The following is an 18,164-nucleotide window of genomic DNA, read 5'->3' as shown; positions in this document are numbered from 1 at the left end:
AAATCATTTAAAACAAAACTGGATCAAGGAGATACGAAGTCTGGTAGTGAGAAGTGGTGGCTCAAGGAATAAGGCCCTAGGACAGTTGCTGAAAAGAGCCAGAGCTGAGTTTCTGTTCAGGTTAAGATTGTGACAATATTGGTCCCAATTCAACTGTGTGCTTGTGCATAGCCATGACTACAAATGTACATTAGCTCAAGCCAAATCAGGCTCTTTGGGACCATTTCTAGAGCTTCACGAGGCAAAGCGGTCTTCCCTCTGAAGTGACCAGAACCGAAAGTGGACCCTGCATGAGGCTTCATTTGCAATTTGGCTTCAGAAAGGCAGGGAGCATGTCTCTATAAATAATGTATTTGGTTTTCGTTTCTCTATAAATGCTTAACAGGGTAAGGGAGAGTGTGGAGTTCAGTGATTGAAAGGTCCACCTTCTAATCATTGGACACGTTTTACCAGCGGCACTCCAATCACTATCCTTTGGGGTTAAAGAAAAAGAAAAAAACTCACATAACCCTAAAACAGACTGTTGGTTATGTGAGGGTTAAGAACCCTTGCATAACCCACACTCACCAGTTTTGCACAACATGATAGAAGCCACACACCAACCCAGTCAATGAGTTGGATACAGACTTAGTTATGCTTAGTGTAAACACATTGAAATCAATGGGATTTAATTTAGTCATGGCTAACATGCCCCACTGATTAAGGGTTCTTGTGGATCCAACACAATCTTTTACAGTTTGGCAGTGGTTTTAAAACCAGTTTATAACCCACAGTAAGCTGTTGTGTTGTGCAAACAGCTGAATTACACACAATAGTCAGATATATTTCACTTGTGAACTAATTATTACTTTTTGATCAAAAATAGTTTGCATGATATCCTTTGGAAGGTTTGTAACTCAAAACAGACAATACAAACTCAAGTTTGCATTTTGCAGATAATGCAAAATAAGAAATACTTCACATTGCAGACATTTTGATGTTTTCTTTTAACCTTTTTATTTAGAGAGATATATTCTTGGTAAGGAGATATACCATGAGGAAAGCAATTTCACAGGTTGTGAGGTATGTATATTCTCCACCAAAATACTCCTCACATCTCAACTGCTTTTATAACTTTATTTACACGCAAAACAATATCAATGCATTTCCTTGGCTTAACTACAGTATTAGTCACCCTACATGAATAAAATGAAACATTACTCGCATTACAGAACCAGTTTTCAAAGAGGAATTTGCTTATTTGTTGAAAAGTGACGTTTCATTTTTGTCAACAGCCAATATTTATTGTGACCAAGACACCTGCACCATATTTTTTCATCCCCACAGCACATTTATTTCAATAATTCTGTAAATAGGTCCTTAGCATGAGCATAGTGTTACAGTTTTCATACATATAATTACATCCAAAACAAGTTCTAAAATTCAAATTGTAAACATTCTCTTCATATGTAGAAACTTTTCTATTTGTGTCCAAATGGTGTTATGACTTTTTAAAACTGTAAAATGAAAAATCTAGGCTAAGCCATGTAGTGAGCAACGCTTCTTAGTCCATTTCTATAGCATTAAATAAAAGAAGAGGAAAAATGTCTTGGAAGCAACTCATACCTTTAAGCAAAGCATAAAGAGACAGACTTCTTAACAAAAGAATGTTTTACAATAAAGAAAATTGTCTGTGTGTGTGTGTAATGCAACAAATGGAAAGGGTAAATACCATTACTGCTGACAAAATTGGAGGTAGCATGGATGCACCATTTTATTGTCAGTGAGAAATGCAAGTGAAGTAAAGAATATTTCCTTACCACAAAGTTTCCAGTACTATGTACATAGTTTTTAGAAATTCGTTTAACAAGTTTCCCTCCACTTTTAGTACAAAAGTCTTGTGTGATTAAAAAACACTTACACAGCTAGATAGTACTAATTGCCCTATTTGAATGGAACAGTCTCTTTAACTATGAAGTACATGATATTTAATGCCCTAAATTGAGTAAATTGCATTAGCATTTCTTGGTATTGTACAAAACACTACATACATACAAACAAAATATAATATTTTACTAAGCAAGTGTTTTTGTTTTAATAAACAGAGCATTGATTCTGGTAACACTGTAAATAATGTTTTCATTTCATAAAACCTGTCTTAAGTACCCATGTGCAACAATTTAAAAACAGCTGCTTACGTGTGATGGGCTTGTATCAATAGTGAACACAGTAATTGACAAAAAAACATAGTAAACTTTAAAAACACATCTTCCACCCTATATAAAATATAAAGACTACTTACGTAACTGTTTTAAGTATTCAACTGTTTGGATGTTAACTGTCATTCCCCCCCTCCCCATTTTCTGGCTTCAAATTTTATAAACAGATAATTTATTTTAACTTTAAAAAAACTAACAAAAGTATTTCAAATGTACATCCAATGTAATGTGACGTGTTTCCATGTTCTATGAAGCTGCTTCGGCCATCAGGAAAGAAAATGAAGTTTCAGAAATTGAGGCAGGTTTTTTAAGCAGCGATGTTACTTCCACCATGCCAGCCCCAGTCCGAGGAAGATTTGCGTTGACTATGTGGCGCTGCAGATGCTTTATCCAGTCTTCTTGAACCGACAAGGGTCCTCGAAATACCAGACCACAAAACCTGTGCAGTTTTTGAAATTATCCAAACAAGGCACATTAGCACTATTAAACAACATTATGTTTAGTGTAGTAAGTTCACAAAGTAACTATAGAAAAGCTTGCCTTTGTGTACATATTGTAGATAAATTTTAACAGATTTCCTGAGTGTAAATCCAATGATCTTTTATGATAGCTTCAAATAGCTCTAGACATATAAAACAGAAGGCTACGATTTTACATCATAAATTATACCATCATACATTTAATACTATGGTTAATGAATCATTGGCAGTGATAGTTAAGAAGCTTTCTTCTCTAAAACTTTCCTCCTTTAGTCATATCCAAAACATGACAGCTGAACTGACATTTAATCCAGAAAAGGTGGAATTGTTCATGAGTGGGGCTGCTTGCAGGGCAGGGTTTCTTGGAGACTGGGGATAGTCCTGGAATCAGACCCTGCATTAGAATGCTAAATTGCAGCTATATCTATGGGCCTATTTCTCCTTACAATCTGTGAAGAAATCTCACTCAGCATGAGCTTGGGCACACTCATGTCCTTCTCCCATCTAGGGACAAGGCAACAAGTATAAAAAAAAAAACCATACCACATTTATATGAAGATGGTATCTCCCTGACCACCTAATCGAGCCACTCCCACCTAGCAGCACCCTTAAATGGTGAAAGATCATTTGTTCAGGGTAATACTACATACTTTCACCCTGCTATGTGAGAAAGGAGCATGCAAGAACCCAAGGCTGATTCGAGATTTCACAGTGGAATGTCAGTAATGAATAGTGCCAAAGGATGCTTTCTAGCAACTACACAAAGAGCTTCGAGAGCAAGAACATGGCAACTGTAATTTGAAGGACTGACAACTGTTATGTGCTAGTGCAAAGCACTGCAGCCCTTCTCTTAGGGTGAAATCCTATACACGTTTAGACAGAAGTCTTGCAATTCACTGAATTTCCCAGGCGGCCATGCTGTAAGATTTTGCACTCTACGTGGCTGACATTTGGGGACATTATGCAGGTAACAGAATACAATATTATGGGAGGATTGTGTTGTAGGTCTACTTCTGTAAATTCTGTGATATAAAGAAACACAGATTTTCATTTAAACACAGTTCTTCTCAAGTACACCCACAGAATACAGATCTAACTATCCACAGAACAAAAAGGCTTGCTATTTCAGTATACCCATTATAATCCCACATATACCTGCACCGGAGTATGTAAACTTCATCAGCACCATGAGGTAATGGCAGAATTTTTTTCTTGCTCCCAGATCTTGATCTTGATTTTTTTTGCTTACAATCTATGGCTATTAAGAGAAAAAAGTTCATATATGTGTATATAGATATAAGTACTGAGCACTTTTCTTGACACATCTCCCCCCACTTGAAATATGCAGAAGATCCTTTTGTTCTCATTTTTTAATATTAAATTTCAAAACTTGAAAATATGCAAGTTCCATGCACAAATAAACTTGCATGCTTAACGGCTACTGTGCAAGCTTCATTTTACAGTATGTATATTTTGATGACCAAACCATATACTCATACTATTCAGCCATTCTACCTAACTGATCACACAAGCATCATGCTTTGCTTATGAATTCTATCAATAGAGAGGCTCTTTATTGAATTTGAAATGTCAAGATCATTTGTTCTTATCATGCAGCCATAACTCAAAAGGATCAATGATTAAATGTAAAGTATGCTTTGACAAACTTCATAACTAGAACTTTTGAATATATTACTTTGAAACGTTTTCTGTTCTGTATGCTAAAGGAGTCTCATGATATGGTAAAATGTTCTCAACACAATAGAACTATATTCTTCAGACAAGGCACTTACAACATGAGGAAAATATGAGGCAGAACAGGCTAAGTTTATAACTGATTGCTACTAAACCCTAATTTTCAAAGGAGCTCTTTAGCTGAACAAATTTGGTGGAATCCAGTGGGTCAAGATAATTTTAAAGACATTTATGACAAGCCTTTTTCTGTACCTTACTTTTTCAAAAAGTAAAACTTTGAGAGAAACAGAAATCCTTAGACTGAGGATATTGCCTGAAAGGTCCATAACAAGGTGTTTCCTATCATCTTCTATAGATGATAGGAAAGAATAAGATACAGGATCATTCTTCTAGATGATAGGAAAGAATAAGATACAGGAAAACAGAAATGTATTGTTTGTGTAAACTCAAAATACAGAGCATCGGCAAGCAAGTTTCTACTTTAGAATGAAACAACTGTGAATTACATTGGAATCAAGAGAGACCACACCATTCAAATAAACAGTAATTTCTGGCCACTTTCTGAAGGACAGACTTTGGCAAAAGTTAAAGATGCACAGTTCTAAACAGCACCTATATTCATGGATTTGTCTCAAGGATAAAAATGGCAAAACTAGGTTTCTGGACAACAGAGACAGGAATAGAGGGAAATCTAACTATCGAAAACTGATTCAGTCGTAATCTTTTCTTTGACTTAATTTCCCAAGATAGCCAGCCTAGAAAACAAAATTTCCACCCTTCTTCCCAATTCTTATTAAATGACTAGACCTCTGCCACGAGCAAATGCTCTCAGGGGCTGAGATTATACCAGATATCTGTCTAATGCTAGCATCTCCTACACCGATTACTGAAAGTAAAATAATTCTGATACTCTAATATGAAATATTCTCCTGGAGGCAAAAACTTTAGGTACCATAGCACACTAACTATATCAAATTACTCTGTAGACTTCTATACACTATAAAAGAAAGGTGGCCATGAACAATGATTCCCGATATCAGGTTTGCACAAGGCTCAAAGATAAAAGAACTAGAACCTGATGTCAAACACACAATGCCAAGTGGTATTGCCAAGTTATCAGACAAGCTCATATTCTGCATCCGATGATCCCCTACAATCCAGCTGTCTGTAAATTGGGACCGGATCAACTGGGTTTATAATTGGTCAATATGCTGGACACATCATTCTCTTGTGTACCACAGACTATAGATACTGGGTTTCCCTAGATTAGTGCGCTGGAAATTCTGAACAAGCTTTTATAGAGAATAAACTCTGTGGATGGATATATAAGAATAAGGGGAAACCAGGAAAACAGTATTAGGTATTCCCAAAGAGTAAATGCAAGTGTTGTTGTTTTTAAAAAATAGCTTCACTATATAGGACAAGCATAGCCTCTATTTCTGAATCTTACATGGTTGATGTTGTTTTTAAGATACAGAGCATCATGGGAGTGATATATTTCCATTAAATACTTGGATGATGTGCAGTTTAAAAGAATTAGTTCCGTTGATTGCTGAGTGGAGCCAACTGCCAAGGTTCTCTCCAGCCAATTGGCAGAAGAGTGCTGTCTCCAAGCCTGTTGAGACCTTGAGGCTTGAAGACCATAAGAACTGCCCTGCCACGAGGCGGCGGGCCGCCCTGGTCAGGCCGTCCCCGAAGGGGGCGACACCAAAGGGGGTGCACCATCAAAGGGGGTGCGCCCCTTTGGTTTGCCCCTTCGGGATGCCATGAGGGTGAGGGTGATTCTCTATTTCTCTCTCTTCCCCTGGGCTGTCAACTCGCTGCTTCTTTGAACCATTACCTCAGTTGTGTGAGAAGAGTTTCCCTGAGTGAGAGCAGGGATCTCATGGGAAGTGATATAATTACTTCTTGTGTCCTCCCCACCCTGAGGCAGAGGTTGGGGGCTTCACCAATTATAGCTGCTTCATCTGCCCAGAGTGAGAGGCTGTGGTACTTGAAGCAGGAGGCTCCCCTGTGTGAGAGCCAGGGGGAGGAGTGTGGCCACACATCAGGTAGTAGTAGAATTAGCAGTTACTAAGAGAGGGAGATTGTGGGGGCGGGGGAAAGCACTTTATCGCTTAGTTGGTAGTAGCCTGATGTCCATCTGTGACCAGTGGCTGGGTACCACAAGTGACAAATGTGACTGTGTTGTTTGTATGACTGAGTGTGGGTTTGAATGGTGAGTGCATAGGTGGTGTAGGTAAAGGTGTTTTTGGGAAGCCGTGATGCAGGGACACATGGAGGGGGAGCCACTATTCCAGTGATTTGGGGCAGAAGGAGATATGGCAGGAGGAAGGGGTTGCAACATCAGCGTAGAACGGGTTTCAGGTGTCTTCACATTGTTCCCCTTCTACCCTCCTCCTCTAGTTCTCATGTACCTGGTAGCTCATCCACTGAGCCCTCCTTCCTTGTGGTGCTACTCTTTAATGCCAGGTCGGTCCGCAATAAGACCTCTCTTATTCATGATTTAATCCTGGATGAGAGGGCTGACCTGGCGTGCATTACTGAGACTTGGGTGGGTGAGCTGGGTGGGGTTGATCTGACTCAGCTCTGCCCATCTGGGTACTCAGTGCAGCACCAACATAGATTGGAGGGACAGGGTGGGGGGGGGTCGCCATGATTCATAGAACTTCCATCTCTATCACCAGGAAACCACTTCATCTTGGAGCAGGCCTTGAAGGTTTGCATCTGGTGTTGGGCCAGAGAGACAGATTGGGGATGCTGCTTGTATACCGCCCACCCTGCTGCCCAGCATTCTCCCTGACTGAGCTGTCGGAGGCAGTCTCGAGCGTGGTGTTGGAGGAACCCAGGATGGTGGTTCTGGGCGACTTCAACTTTCATGCTGAGGCTGTCTCTGGGGCTCCGGCTCGGGACTTTATGGCCTCCATGACAACCATTGGACTGTCTCAGTTTGTCATTGGCCCAACACATAAAGCAGGGCATACCCTTGATTTGGTTTTTGCTCCAAGCTGTGAGATGGGTAATCTGAAGATTGGGGGGGTCCAAATAACCCCATTGTCATGGTCAGACCATTTCTTGGTGAGATTTGAACTCACGGCGTTACTACCCTCCTGCAAGGGTGAGGGACCCATTCGGATGGTCCGCCCCAGGAGACTGATGGAATCCAATGGATTTCTGAATGCTCTTGGGGATTTTCCAGTGGAGAGAGCTGGTGATCCAGCTGAGGCCCTAGCCTCACTGTGGAATGGTGAGATGCGGAGGGCCATCGACTTGATCGCACCTGAGTGTCCTCTCCGGTCTTGTAGAGCCCACTCTGCTCCTTGGTATACTAAGGAGTTGCGGTCAATGAAACAGACTGGACGTCAGCTGGAGCGCAAATGGCGCAAGACTCAAAGCGAAGATGACCGAGCACGCTGTAGAGCGCATAATCGTGCCTATTGCGTGGCAGTGCTGGCTGCAAAGAAGGCTTATTTTGCTACCTCCATTACATCCTCGAATAGCCGTCTAGCGGAGTTCTTCTGGGTGGTCTGGGGGGCTGCTAACATCCTCCCCAGCAAATGGGGCCCTGGCTCCGTCAAGGACCCGCTGTGACCTTTTTGCATCACACTTTGAGGACAAGATCGCTTCTCTCCACAGTGAGCTTGATGTTGTTTTTAGCGCAGCTCCAGTTGAGGTGTCTGATGCCACCATCTGCCCAATTTTGTGGGATCAGTTCCAGTTATTGTGGCCTGATGATGTAGACAAGGTGCTTGCAGCAGTGCGGCCGACCACTTGCCCTCTCGATCCCTGTCCCTCCTGGCTTATAAAAGCAAGCCGAGGGGGTCTGACTGGGTGGGTGCAGGGGGTGATAAATGCTTCCCTCCAGGAAGGGGTGGTCCCTGCTGTCTTTAAGGAGGCAGTAGTGCAACCACTCCTGAAGAAGCCCACCCTGGACCCGATGGTATTAGGCAACTACTGCCCAGTTGCTAACACTCCTTTTTTAGAGAAGGTACTTGAGAGGGTTGTGGCGGAGCAACTGCAGGCACTCTTGGAGGATACTGATTATCTAGATCCATTCCAGTCTGGGTTCCGATCTGGTTACGGGACTGAATCAGCCTTGGTCGCCCTAATGGATGACCTTTATCGAGAGAGGGACAGGGGGAATGCAACCCTGTTAATCCTGCTCGATCTCTCGGCGGCTTTTGATACCATCAACCATGGTATCCTCCTGGATCGACTCCGTGGGATGGGCATCGGAGGCACTGTTTTACAGTGGTTCCGGTCCTACCTACGGGGTCGTTTTCAGAGAGTAGCATTGGGTGACCAGTCCTCGGCCTCCTGGCAATTGAGCTATGGAGTGCCGCAGGGCACCATCTTGTCCCCAATGTTATTTAACATCTATATGAAGCCGTTGGGAGCGGTCATTAGGGGATTTGGAGCTAAATGCCATCAATACGCTGATGACACGCAGCTCTATCTCCCTGTGACAACTGAATCAGGTGAGGCTGTGCAAGTCCTGGACCAGTGCCTAGACTCAGTAATGGGCTGGATGAGGGCCAATAAACTGAGACTAAATCCTGGCAAGACGGAAGCCCTGTAGGTGAGTGGCTCCCGAGTCCGGGAGACAGGCTCATTGCCTGTTCTGGATGGGGTTGCTCTGCCTCTGAAAGAACAGGTTTGTAGTTTGGGGGTACTCTTTGACCCGTTTCTGTCGTTGGAGGCTCAAGTAGCCGCCACGGCTCGGAGTGCCTTTTACCATCTTCGGTTGGTTCGCCAACTACGGCCTCTCCTGGACAGGGATAGCTTGACCACGGTGGTACAGGCATTGGTAACCTCAAGATTGGATTACTGCAATGTGCTCTATGTGGGGCTGCCCTTGAAGCTGCTCCGGAAGCTGGAACTAGTGCAGAATGCTGCAGCTCGGCTGTTGTCTGGAGCTGCCCCTTTCCAGCATGTAACTTCTCTGCTGAGGGAACTGCACTGGCTGCCTATTCGCTACCGGGCCAGGTTTAAGGTTCTTGTACTTGTGTACAAAGCCCTAAACAACTTGGGACCAGGATACCTGAGAGAGCGCCTTCTCCCTTACCAACCTGCCCGGTCACTGAGGTCATCCGAGGGCCTGCTCCTGGTGGTTCCACCTAGATCCATCCTCCGATTGGAATCCACCAGGGGAAGAGCCTTCAGCGTGGTGGCGCCCCCCCTGTGGAATTCCCCGCCTCTGGAGGTCAGACAGGCTCTAACCTTGTACTCTTTTCGGCGCCTCCTGAAAACATCTTTATTCCAAGAAGCCTTTTTTTAACATGCAGCCTTGGATTTCTGTGTTGTTGTTTTTGCTTCTTTTTAAATTTTGTTTTAACTGTTTTATTCTGTTTTTATTTTCATTTTACCTTGTACACCGCTCCGAATTTTTTTCAATGAGGAGCGGTATATAAATATTCTAAATAAATAAATAAATAAATAAATAAAAGAGAAGATTATACAGAGATCTCTGTGCCATAACAGAAGATGTTTCTATCCAATGGCTATTGAGAAGCACATAAAATGATACAATCATTACAGTAGTTGCTTTAACTGGCAATTTATATATGTAAAGATGTTTTCATTTATACATTATACTTTTACTTTTACATAATTTCTAGTGATACTTTACGTTATCACTAGAAATTAACAGATAGTTACATCCAGAGTTGCGTAGGCCAATTTAGGATTATCCTAAACCTTCCTCCTTAGTGCAGCATTTAGCACCACTCAAATACCTCCCTCTGCCCAATTTTCTCCCATTTCTCCCCTATGCCACATCCATCTCAGGTCTTTCACTGAGTGTCTCCCAACTCTCAGAAGAGGTTTGGAAGTGCAGGGGCAGAAACACCATTTCTTGAGTAGACTTCCATTCATAAAACTCTGAATACATCCTTGAATTATGGTTTTTAACAACCAGTAATCTGTGGTGTACCTTGCTCAAGGAGGTACAATTTCTACCTAGCTTTCCACTCTCCATTATACTTTTCCTTGGACACTGATAAGATTGCGATACCATTCTGGCTACATTTCTCAGTCTTATAGCTAGGACAGGCATTCACAGGGCTAATACTCCATATTCAGGTCTATTTTAGGGACTTCAGGGTACTTTCAGATCAAAAAAAGGGACCAAAATAGGGACCTCATAAAAACTATGGAAACAACAAAAACAACACTCAAAAGAATGTGTTTTTTTTTTTTTTTTTTTTTTAAACTACCCCTAAGCCGGTTAAGGTCAAACCAAAAAAACTTTTTTTAAACTCTTTTCAATTTTTAGCTTGTTTTTTTAACTTTAACTCAACTTTTAAGTTCATCGATTATTTTAGCCATATTAAAAAACCCAAAATAAGTTTTTTTGAATAATTTATGTACATTTTTATGATTTTCAGTGTAATATTTTAGGCAAGTTGCAGCAATTCAGGCCCGAAGTCTTTAAAAATTAGTAAGTTTCAACCTTCAGGGCCCTTTCCCTTTGTTAAGTTTTTTAAATTATTTTTTTGCCCTTGAGTCTTTCCTCTTTGGTTGGCATTTCTTCCATTTCTTGTGGTAGCTGTACCTTTCTTCTTTCTTGTAGGTCTCCCGTGGCCACTTCTTGTTTTTTCCATCCCAAGGCTGTTAAGTTATTGAAGGGCTAAGACTGTTTGGGGGTTTTTGTTATAGGTGCTTGGAGAAGATAAAGAAAAAAATAAGGTCAAAAGTTTAACTTTGTTAAATGGGGAAGTTCCGTCCTACTAAAGATTGGTTGCTACAAAAGGATTCACTTGGATATCAAATCGGGACATGGACAAAAATTATAAGTGACACTGAAGTGTTATGTATTGTTTGTGACTCCAAAATAAATGTTACCAAAGGTTTTGAAAAAATTAGTCAACATGTTGCCACAAGAAAGCATTAAAAAAAACAGTGAAATAAAACGTCGTACCCGGAATAAAAGGTTGAAACTTACCCATTCTTAAAGACATCGGGCCTGAATTGCTGCAACTTGCCTAAAAAATTATACTGAAAATCATAAAAAATTACATAAATTATTTTTAAAAAATTAATATACCCATTTTTAGAGACTTTTAGGGGCTTTGTTTCAGTTTAGGGAGTTCTAGGGATGAAGTATGAGCCTTGCATTCAGGATAACTCTGTAGTTTTCTTTCAGGACAGTATAATCTTAACTGGGACACTGCATGCCCTCAAGAATCGCTCCTTCTGGACAAATTGAAAATTTACAGTATTTTACCATTTTATTGCTATGGCTCAAATATTCAAAATGGCCACCACCACAATGAGAAGCCCCATTGGGAAATTCACCCATGGTGGTTTCTCGTAACATGCGAACCATGCCAGTGTATGAAGTGAAGACTGACCAGCGCACTGTAAAGTGGGAACTATTATATTCCATGTTTTTGAAACTTATTTCTATTTATGCAATTAAAAATTGCATTTACTTTTTTTGCAGCCATATCACTCTGCTGACTCATATCAGCTTGTGATTGATTACAACTTGTAGTCAATTTGATAAGCCTCTCCCTCCCTCTTCCTCCAAGATAGTAATACAAATATTGAAGAGTGCAAAGCCCAGGACTAAGCCCTGTAACAGTCCACTTAACACCTCCCTCCAGTTTGATGAGGAACTACTGATGTGCAATCTTTTATTATGATTCTTTATCCAGCTGTAGATCCACCTAGTAGTACTGCCATCCAGCCCATACTCAACTACCTTGTTTATCAGAATATCATGGGGCTTTTTATCAAATGCCTTCCTGAAGTCAAGCTATATGATGTCTACAGCATTTTCATGATCTATTAAGGAAGTTACTTGATGGAAAAATGAAATAAGATTAGTCTAGCAGGATGTGTTTTTGACACTGATTGGTCTGTAATTCCCTGGATCTTCATTTTGCCTCTTCTGAAAATAGGTAGAACATTGGGTTTCCTCCAGTATTTCACCCCTTCTCCATGATTTCTCAAAGATAATAGAGGTTCCAAAAGTCCAGTCTTTAGCTTCTTCAATACCCTAGTGTGCAATTCATCTAGACCTGGGGACTTGAACTAATTTAAGGTGTTCAGATATTCCCTGACCATTTCTCTCTGAACCTCAAACTGCACTCCTACCCCTTCAGCCTGTTAGTCATTTTTGCCAGATGGGATACAGATCCTCTTTTGGGAGAAGACAGAGCCAAAATAGGAGTTGAGCAGTTCCACTTTTTGTCATTTATCAGGATTTTGCAATTTTGCTGAATAGCTGGTGTACCATTACTTTTATCCTTCTTTTACTTTGAACATGCTTGGAAAATCCCTTTTTGTTATTCATAACATCCCTCACTAACCTTACTTCATTCTGAGTTTTACCCTTCTTGACACCATCTTTGCAATTCGAGGCTATCTAAATGTACATTTCCTTAGTGACCTGACCCTTCTTCCATCTCTTGTATATGTCTTTTTTATTTTCAGATCATTACCATGCTTTTGTGTAGCCACATTGTCTTCTTCTGTAGACTTCTACTTTTCCCTCAATGGGATTGTTTCAGGTTGTGCCTTTAGTATCTCCTTTTTAAGGAACTCCAATCTGTCTTGAACTTCTCTTCCTGGTAGGTTTTCCTGCCACAGAATCCTATTCATCATTGTTCTGAGTTTATTAAAATCAGATTTCCCAAAATCCAAGGTACATGTTTGACTACACTCAGCTTTAGTTTTCCTGAAAATCAAGAACTTGAGTGTTACATGTAAACTTTCCCCCAAGGTTCCAACTACTTTGAATTCATCAACTAACTCTTCCCTACTGGTCAGAATCAAGTTGATGGATGATCTCCTTGCTCCTGAAGGAGAAAGTTATCAGCAAGGCGAGTTAGGAAGTTCCTGGAGTGACCATGCTTGACCAAGTTTATCTCCCAACAGATAACAGGGTAATTAAAGTCCCCCATTACTATAACTTTATGCTTACTTGAAATATCTTTGGTTTGCTTTTGGCAAGTATCAACACCTTCTCCTTAGTCTGGTAGTCAGTAGCAGACTCCAACCACAGTATTTTTATTCCTTCCTCCATTTATTTTAACCCAAGTGCTTTCAACTGGGCTACCATGTTCATTCTTTTGAATTTCTGTGTAGGCATGTACATTTCTAACATATAGTGCCACTCCTACCCATTTTTTTTCTTTTTGAACAATTTATATCTATCAATTGTTACATTCTATTCATGGGAATCAACCAACGAAATCTGTTATACCTGTGAAGTCATATTTACCTTCTTGAATCAAGAGTTCAAGCTCATCCTGTTCATTTCCCATACTGTGAGCATTAGTATAAAGAAACTGAAAGCCGTGAACTTTATACTCTAGTGAGCTCCCAGCATTTTTATTAAGAGATTTAACAGCCCCCACTACAACTGCTCTCCAAGTTCTTGCCACAGTGCCTCAGCTCTTATCTGTAGTCCTTACCTCATCTTCATCCCCCATTGGTTTCAGTTTAAATCTCTCCTGATCAAATTCACCATTCTTCAGACAATCATATTATTCATACAACTTAAGGAAATTCACAGAAGGCATGTTTCTCATTATTCCACTGCACCAGTCTTTACACCAAAAAAAAGCCTCCAGAGAATTATGGCCATCCTGAGCAGTAAGGGATAGGTTCATGGGGGCTGCTGGAGGAAGGACAAAGCTTCATATGAATTTGGGAAATTCCCCCTCCCCCAACAACCCCCCCACCATATGCCATTTTAGGAGGAGGCCTGGATCCTCTAGAGAGAATTTTCATGGGGCACAGATAGCTGCAGAGGGAAGGGGAAAGTTTTCTTCTCCAAACTTAAATTAGGCTCTGAAGCATGAGCAAATGCTCAGATTGTCCTGAAACGATCTATGTCAAAAGTGGACAGTATGTCTGAAGGACAGGACAAGATAGTAAAGGCAATTTGATAGTGTCATCTGAGACCAACTGCTATTTTGACTTCTCTTCTCCCAGAACTCTCTTCTTGGTACCATTCTAGCTGGCCAGTATAAGAACTATATGTAACTTTATGTAGTGGTACCTGGATATGCTGGCTTTTCTTTTCCTTATCCATTCCTTTTGAATTGTATTAGACCATAAGCCTATGTATAGGGACTATCTTATTTTAAAATCTTTATACAACAGTTAGTACATTTTAATAACCTTATCAAAAGTGAGTAATATCATAGTTCTCTGAGGCTCAAACTTTATTTTAAAAGTTTCTAGACATTTCTCACGGTGAGCTTTTAATCAGAAAGCAAGGAGCAACACATTCCAATTTATTGCTCCCCCCACCTAAGCACCTTCCAAATTCCAATAACTTCTAATCCTGTATTATCCCCTCCTGATTTCAGGGTCAACTGAGGTTTTTCTATGTAATAGAATAATGGCTCATGTCCAAAAACTATGGGTTTGGTTCTGTCAAATGTTAAACAAGTATGCCTATTATTATGTCAACTATATGCAATGAAATGTGGCAGTTAATTGCAGTCCTCTACCTAATTATACCTGTCTAATACGACAAGTATCTATCTAAAAAAATAGCTTTTTGATGGATTCAACCTCTAGGAATATTCATCTTGTACATTTTGTGAACCCTTATGTCCTATAAAATCTGAAAATGCCTCTTCCCTTCAACAAGACGAAGACAGCCAGGAACCTCAGACTATCCAGTTGCCCAAATGATGCTGCACCCCCATAGATGACATTTGGTGTTACCTATCCAGTTGCTAGGAGTGCATTTCAAATGGGGAAAACTGAAAGTTTTGTATCTACAAGTTCCAATAATGGCAAATACAAATGGATCTCTCACTTAAACAAAAAGACTGGAAAACTTTTGAAAAATTCATCTACAACTGAAAAAAAATCTACCAAGAGATGAAAATGGCAGGATAATATGTATGCTCAGTTCAAGCTGGAGCCAGAAGGGATTATAGTAAAGTGGTTGAGCAAGGATTTCTGATGAAACTATGCACCTTGGGTTAAAAGTATCACACTGCTATGGGCATGCAGTGACAACGCCTAAACATTTCCTGATATGGATCCTCCCCTCACATGTACTTCTGTTTTGAAATAAATGAGTTTTGATTTCTATACATTTCGCTTCTAAACAAATATTTTCTACATTGAAATAATGTTTCCAGTGGTGATTGTAAGGTCTCAATAGAATCATATGACAATTTTAAACTGAATGTACATACACAAAACAAGGAGTGTACATGTTCACAATGTAATATAAATCCTAGAACTTATCTTTAAATAAGTACACATGCAAATGGTTCACTAGGGAATGTTTGTCATACAAAACCAGATACTGAAAAGTGGGCCTCATTGAAATATCTTTCCCCATGTATGTCCCTTCCTGATAGGTGGTGTGCAGTGTGTGCTGTTTGAGATCTGGTGTTGGTAGAATATTCTCCAGGATCATAACTTCCTTGAAAACAGATGCTGCTTTACCTCACTGACTTCACACAACTCACTGGTTGTCTCATTCAGAAGCACTACAAACCTTTCAAGTTGCAAACTAGTACTGTCAAGGATATGTGTCTGTGTCTGCCAGTGACAGAAATGCAGTAGTGTCTTCTGGAAAAAATGTTTTATGTGTCCCAAGTTAACTTAGCAATTATAGGCCCCTGCATGACAGTGTCCTATGCCCAAACAAAGAGCTGGGCAGGACACAATTATATTCCACTCAAAGAACACACCTCTGGCTGTTTTGGCTGGCCAAAGCTTATTGAAGGATGCACAACTCCTCTTCCATATTCATTTTTGTATACAGACTGGGTATCTTTTGCATGGGGATGCCATGCTTGAAAGTGTCTTGCACTTCAATGAAGCATTGGATTAGATGTGATGTGGTGGTGTCTCATAGAGGCCACTGTCCTGCAGATTTGGATATATTTTGATTTAATTTATTTATGCATTAAAACTATTTTAAACATGCATCAATCCTGCAAATAACAAGGGTAAAGTACAAATATGATTAAAGTAATACACAATACAATAAAAACCTTAAAACCACATAATTGTGATAAAACAGAGAAGACAGCAAATACAACAGGACAGATAAAATAAATAAAATGTCTGGGTAAACCAAGAAGTGCTGAGAGCTACAAGAAATCAGGCTTAGGGCCACATCCCCTGGCGAAGACCTTGCTTAAAAAAAACCACATTCAGCATTTTTTGTCCTGGCTCATGAACTAAAAGACAGAACAACGCATTTGTTGATCTCCTGCCCACCCTTCCCGAAGCATTGGTTAGTGGAATCCACACAAAAAATGTTTAGTATGGATCAATGTAAAAGTTAGCCAAGTTTCACATTTTTAACTAAGAATGCACAATTTAAGGCTTAACAATTCTGCTATTATTTATTCATTTGTCTTATACCCTGCCTTTCTACTAAAAATGGTGCTCAAGTTGGCTTACAATAACAATTTTAAAAAGATTTAAACAAAACACATTAAAATACAATAAAATATAAAAATTACAGAATAAATATAGCGCTCAACCCACAGATCCATTACAGACCCAAAGCCTCTCGAGTAAAACAGTCTTTGCCTGCTGTCAGAAGGATAGCAGTGAGAGAGCGAATCTAGCCTCCCTTGGGAGGGATTTCCACAGCCTGGGAGCAGCCACTGAAAAGGCCCTATCTTGCATTGCCATCAAACATGACTGTGCCATTCACAAAAGAAGGGCCCCTCTAGAAGATCTTAAGGACCAGGCAGGCTCTTATGGGAGAAGTTAATCTTTCAGGTAGCCTCATCCCAAGCCATATAGGACTTTATAGGTCATAAGCAGCACTTTGAATTCTGCCCTGAAACAGACCTATAGCCAGTGAAGCTGGCGTAACAAGGAAGTTGTGTGCTCACTGTAACCGCCCCTGGTCAACAGTCCTAGTAGCAGCATTCTGGACTAGCTGAAGTTTCTGAACAGTTTCCAAAGGCAGCCCCACCTAGAGCACACTACAGTAGTCCAAATGGGATGTAACCAAGATATGTGTGACTGTGGCCAGATCAGACGTCTTTAGCAACAGGCACATTTGGTGCACAAGCCCCAGCTGTACAAAGCAAAGCACTCCTGGCAACGGCCAAGACCTTGGCATCCAGGTTCAGGGTGAAGTCCAAGAGTACACCTATACTGTGAGCCTGAGTCTTCAGGTGAAGTGTAACCCCATCCAGCTCAGGTTGGATTCCTATTCCCTGATCTGCCTTTCAACTGACCAGGAGCACCTCTGTCTTGTCTGGATTAAGCTTCAAGTTGTTTGCCCTAATCCAGTCCATTACCAACATCAGGCACCGATTTAGAACCAGAACAGCTTCCTTGGATTTAGATGGAAAGAAGAGATAGAGTTGAGTGCCATCAGCATACTGGTGGCATTGAACCCCAAAATTAAGCACAAGCTCTCCCAGCAGTTTCGTGCATATGTTAAATAGCATGGGGATAAAATGCAATGCTGAGGGTCCCCATAGGCCAATGGCAATAGCATCAAACAGGAATTCCCCAGCACTGCCTTCTGAGATCACTCCCTGCCCCTGCTCCAAGAAGGACCAGGGCCACAGTATAACAGTGCCTCCCAATTCCTTATCAGACAGACGCCTCAGAAGGATACATTTGATAGTACAGAAAGCCACCAAAAGTTCCAGCAGAACTAACAGTACACACTTCCCCCTTTCCAGTTCTCAGTGTAGATCATCCACCAAGGTGACCAGAGTAGTAGTCTCTGTCCCATAATGAGGCCTGACGCCAGACTGAAATGGATCTAGATAATCCGTCTCATCTAGAAATCTGTGGATCTGAGAAGCTACCATACACTCCAGCACCT

The 18,164-nt window shown here is 40.8% G+C and overlaps 1 protein-coding gene across 1 annotated transcript in view; it reads right to left on the bottom strand.

Annotated features, from left to right (window-relative positions):
* Positions 1 to 981: 981 nt before the first annotated feature.
* Positions 982 to 18,164, bottom strand: part of ZNF644 (zinc finger protein 644) — a 73,944-nt gene continuing 56,761 nt past the window's right edge. The window contains exons 9-10 of the mRNA XM_063136448.1: positions 3,833 to 3,935; positions 982 to 2,637 (exon numbers count right to left, since the gene is read on the bottom strand). Coding sequence (XP_062992518.1) covers positions 2,445 to 2,637; positions 3,833 to 3,935 — 296 coding nt within the window. The 3' untranslated portion in view covers positions 982 to 2,444. The remainder of the gene's footprint in view (positions 2,638 to 3,832; positions 3,936 to 18,164) is intronic.

This window comes from Elgaria multicarinata, chromosome 1 (assembly GCF_023053635.1).
Source record: "Elgaria multicarinata webbii isolate HBS135686 ecotype San Diego chromosome 1, rElgMul1.1.pri, whole genome shotgun sequence".
NCBI lineage: Eukaryota > Metazoa > Chordata > Lepidosauria > Squamata > Anguidae > Elgaria > Elgaria multicarinata.
The sequence above is the reverse complement of the archived record's forward strand: the minus strand, read 5'-3'. Positions and strand labels throughout refer to the sequence as shown.